Here is a 4,951-nt window from a genome sequence, read left to right as displayed (position 1 = left end):
GAAGTAGTATGCTATCAGCAGTAGATAGTTGACATACTGCAGTTACTGTCCGTTTTCCTATACACAATACACAGTGCTCTCACCATTGACGCGTGACGTCTACAAATATTGTATGTTAGAAGTATAGGATATTGCCTAGTTAACGTCACTGCGTGAAAAATAACCGGCCAATATTTAAATTATTCTCTGAATTTCTAGAAAATATAGTTCTGTAACATGTCCTAAATTTTTAGCTAATTTAGGTGTTTCAAAATATTCGCACTTTTGTGTTTTAGGAAGGATATCTAAACGACAGATAACACCAAAAAATATGAAGAAATTATTTCCAAACCGTGTTAAGTCAACAACCATTATGTTTCTCATTTTCAAGAATGCTGGTTAACAATAAGCATACTATTGTCTCATTTCGTGAACAAAGGCCCGCATAGTATTGTTACCTTGCGTTTGCTTTATACTCATTTCATACCAGTTCATTGCAATACCGCACAGGGAAAACAGAAACATGTGTAGTGTGGATTTAACCAGAGAAGATCTGATTTAATCAGTTGAGCTGTTTTCAATGAGTGTTATAGCTTTTAATGGGGTTTAAGTCCTTCAAAGGTCGTGGTGAATTCTACTGCATCATGATGAAGTAGTATGCTATCAGCAGTAGATAGTTCAGGAAGTAGTATGCTATCTGCAGTAGATAATTGATGAAGTAGTATGATATCAGCAGTAGATAGTTGATAGAGTAGTGGTGGGCCCTGTCCCCAACCCACCCCACCCCACCCCACCCCTCTGAAGCGGAAAAAGGAAGGCAACGCTTTTATACGATTTGGACACAATATTTGGAAAACCGCACCTCGGACTCTCTTTCCCGAGTTTCATTTGCTGTAAATACTTTGCGAAAAAGTTTATGTAACTTATACTTGAATTATAGTTACCATGGTTACGTACACTGGGCATATTAGCATGATTAGTGCAACATATTGCAGATCAAATACAATAGAATCGTGCAAATTATGTTAAACTTGTCATATTTGGCAGATAAACTAGCTAGGCTATGGAGATATTTACCCTACCCCCCCCTTGACATTGACATACTTTTTTTTATCTTTTATTTTATTTGCTTCGTTGATTTCATCTCATATATTTTTTTACATATCTCATTTGATCTTACTTTACTACTTTCTGACTTAACTAATTACTACAATTACTACATAAGCTTTCTGATTCTTAATTCAGAATGTAATAGACTGATCAAATCGGGATATTTCCCGTAACGATATTTACTAATTGACAGTTTACAAACACTTATTATTTTATTGATAATAGTATTACATTTTCCTGCATGGTAATAACCAAAGATAACATCTGCTTGTGTGGTTTTAATTTTAACATTGTAGTATTGTAAAATTATTTTGTCTACTTCGCTCCATATCTTTTTATTTTTTTTTTTGCAACCAAAAAAAAAAAGTGTTCAATATAGTCTACTTCGTTACAAATTTCACATACATTACTTTTTTCTTTTCCTATTTTGTTAAGAAAGACTTTTGTTGCATAAATATTACTGGTTATTTTCCAATTTAATGTCATTAACCTAGGTTCTTTTGTTACATGAATATTTTTCCAAATTTTGCTCCAATTGAATTTCATGTTTTTGAATTTATTTTCCCAAAAGGTTTGACATTTGGTTTAGTCGATACCTTTGATATCATAGCTTTCCTATATAATTGCGTGGTGCAATTCATTAATGCAACAAAAATGTTTCCATCATAAAAGTATATATCCTTGTTAGTAACATTTTGATGTTTATTTGTGCATGTAGTTGAAATTGCTTGTTTTAGAGCTAAATATTGTATACAAACACTGGCTGGCTGTGGTAATCTACTTTTAATTTCATCTAGTGAATGAAAGACACCGTTTTGATCATACAAATCTGCAATACATATTATACCTCTTTTAGCCCACTTTTTGTAATTAAAAGTCTTACCCCTGCTAATTATACAAATATTGTAATTCCAAATAACTTCACCTCCCCAGTTTTGCACTTGGTCTTTGTCTTGAGTACTTTTTGTTGACAACCATACCTTGATTAGATTTCGGTAAAACATGGGCATCTCATTTATTATATATCTACCACTGCATTGATATTTTCAAAATTGCAGTTGCACTTAAAAAATATGTACACCTAGCTGGGTGTTAATAATATATAAAGGAATATTTTTCGACGTGCTGATTTTTGGCGATGCCAACTTTTTTATCCATAACAACTTCAAGGAGTCCAAAAATATTTTAAAATTGAACATATTTAGGCCACCGTTGTCGTACTCGTTTACTAGTGTTGTTCTTTTAACCTTTTCTTAAGGGCTGGGGTATGAACGTTTGGACAGTATTTATTTTGGGACATCAGAGCACATCAGACGTATCGAATTGCATTCTGAATACGAAGAATGTCATTCTGATATCAAATAATTTTGATTTTTGAAATTCGCAATTTAATACACATTTTATGGCAAATCATTAAAATTGATATTTTTGATATTTAACAGTACTCGAAGTAAACTTTATAAATCTGATGATTTATACTTAAAGTGTATGTAGGTGGGATGAAAAGCCGACGATCAATTGAAAATTTTGACCTTTCGTATTGAAGATATGGATTTTTCCCCAAAACACCAAAAAAATTAGGTCTTTTGGGAAAAAATCCATATCTTCAATATGAAAGGTCAAAATTTTCAATTGACTGTCGGCTTTTCCTCCCTGCTACATACACTTTAAGAATATAACATCAGATTTATATAATTTACTTCGAGGACTGTTATATATCAAAAATTTGAAAAATATCAATTTTTTATAATTTGTCATAAAATTTGTATTCTATTGTGATTTTCAAAAATGAAAATTATTTGATATCAGAAAGACATGCTTCGTATTCAGAATGCAATTCGATAGGTCTGAGGTGCTCTCATGTCCCACAAAAAATACTGTCGAAACGCAATAAACGCTCATTTTAGATCCCTTAACCTCCCCATACAAATTTAAAAACATACTATTTACTTTATTTACAAAGCATTGTGGTAAGTCTATTATTGAACCATGAACCTATGTATGAAGATTTTGATGCCATCAAATTTTTCACTATGAGTATTTTGCCAACCATTGATCCAAGCTCTTATGGACTTTTCTATTGAGACCATTTTTGGTTCCCAATATGCAGACAACTCTTCAATATTAATTGTCGGGTTAACTACTACTCCTAATGATTTAACACTATTGTTTGGTTCGAATTTCCAATTGATATCACCGACCTTCTTTTCAAACTTTTACTTGCACCAATCCAAACTCGGCAAATTGAGTTATTTTAACTTCACCTTCCCCATAGTCTTTCAGGGGTAATTCAATACCCCGTATATCATTTTATTTGTCTTATCTTACTTGACATAATTTCTAATAATAATAATAAAGGAGATAAATTACAACCTTGTCTTAAACCTTCTTCTTGAAAGAAGAAATTTGACAAATGACCATTGTGTAATATACAACTTACAGTGTTCTTAAACATAGTGGTTATCCATTTTTTCAATTGCATACCAAAATTTAATTTCTCAAATGCAAATAAAATTAAATCTCTGCTTATCGTATCGAATGCTTTTCGAAAATCAATACAAATCATAGCCCCTTCTACATTTTCTTTTTCTGTATATCTCAAAACATCTTCAACCAGGCGTATGTTTAAAGCTGCACCACGTTTTCTTAAAAAGCCATTTTGGTCTGTATTAATTATGTTGGGTAAAACATTGTTTATTCTTGAGGCGAGCTATGGTTCAAATAGTTTGGAACCACCTATTCCAATGGCAGATGAAGAGTACAACTCTCAACGGCTAAAGAGCGGACGAGAATGATTATGTCATTCCAACGGTCAACAGGATGGTGTTGAACATGTCACCATAGGTCAAATAACTTCACTAGCCAACGTGTTCCGGGCCAGGGGCGTGCCACTATCAATATGTGGATTTCGGCTGCTGTTGCCTCCGGAAATATGCTGTTCAGGGCTGATCACCCGTTCAGTTGCCAGACACGGACTAAAATAAGTCTGGCAAACTAATGATTACGAAAACTACAAACAAATATCCAAATACTGGATCCACCTACAATGTGCGTACACTACACCAACAAGGAAAAACCCATCAACTATTTACGGGTTGTAGCGATGCAGGCGTCGACATTGTCGGTGTGCAAGAACACCGTCTTATTACATCATCCCCCACTGACGAGTTATGGTCAGACGACAAGAACTGGGTACTTATTTACAGTTCTGCCACAGACCAGAGGCAGGGAGGTGTTGGACTTCTAATGTCAAGGCACATCCATAGGTGTCTTCAGAGTGTGCAGACCATCAATCAAAGAATACTAACAGCTTCATTTAATGGGAACTCCCAGCTTACGGTTACAATTATTTATGCCCCAACTGAATCAGCAACCTCAGGAGAAAAGGACAGTTTCAATAATCCACTAGAAGACCATCTTGAAAAGGTGAAGAGGCACAACATCCACCTCGTCATTGGTGATTTCAATGCCAGAATTGGCCAAGATAGCCATGTATTTCATCCAGCTGTGGTTGGTCCTCATTGTTTTTACGACACAACAAATGACAATGGAGAGAGACTTGTGAATTTATGCCAAAAATCGTCTCTGGACATGGATGCACCCACAGTGGCGTAGTTTGTGTCATGCAGCAATTAATCATTATAAATAAGTTTACTTTCAGTCCGATATCACACAACTTTTACCGGGTTTCATTACATTGTATATCCAAAACCTAGAACGCCTCTCTCAGAAATAGTGTAAAAATTATGCGCCAATATAAAATAAGCAATTGGCTTCATTACGGCCGGCCAGAGGCGTAGCGAGGGTTTATTGGGGGCTGATTTTGAAAAGGTGGACCTGTTTTGGAACTTTTCCTACAATT

The 4,951-nt window shown here is 34.6% G+C and overlaps 1 protein-coding gene across 1 annotated transcript; it reads left to right on the top strand.

The window, feature by feature from the left end:
* The first annotated feature begins 4,086 nt into the window (after nucleotides 1-4,086).
* Nucleotides 4,087-4,704, top strand: LOC140164265 (craniofacial development protein 2-like). The gene has a single exon (XM_072187533.1). It carries the CDS (start codon nucleotides 4,087-4,089, stop codon nucleotides 4,702-4,704), a length of 618 nt encoding a protein of 205 aa, XP_072043634.1.
* Nucleotides 4,705-4,951: the final 247 nt, after the last annotated feature.

Source organism: Amphiura filiformis, chromosome 11 (genome assembly GCF_039555335.1).
Source record: "Amphiura filiformis chromosome 11, Afil_fr2py, whole genome shotgun sequence".
NCBI classification, from domain to species: Eukaryota; Metazoa; Echinodermata; class Ophiuroidea; order Amphilepidida; family Amphiuridae; genus Amphiura; species Amphiura filiformis.
The sequence above is the reverse complement of the archived record's forward strand: the minus strand, read 5'-3'. Positions and strand labels throughout refer to the sequence as shown.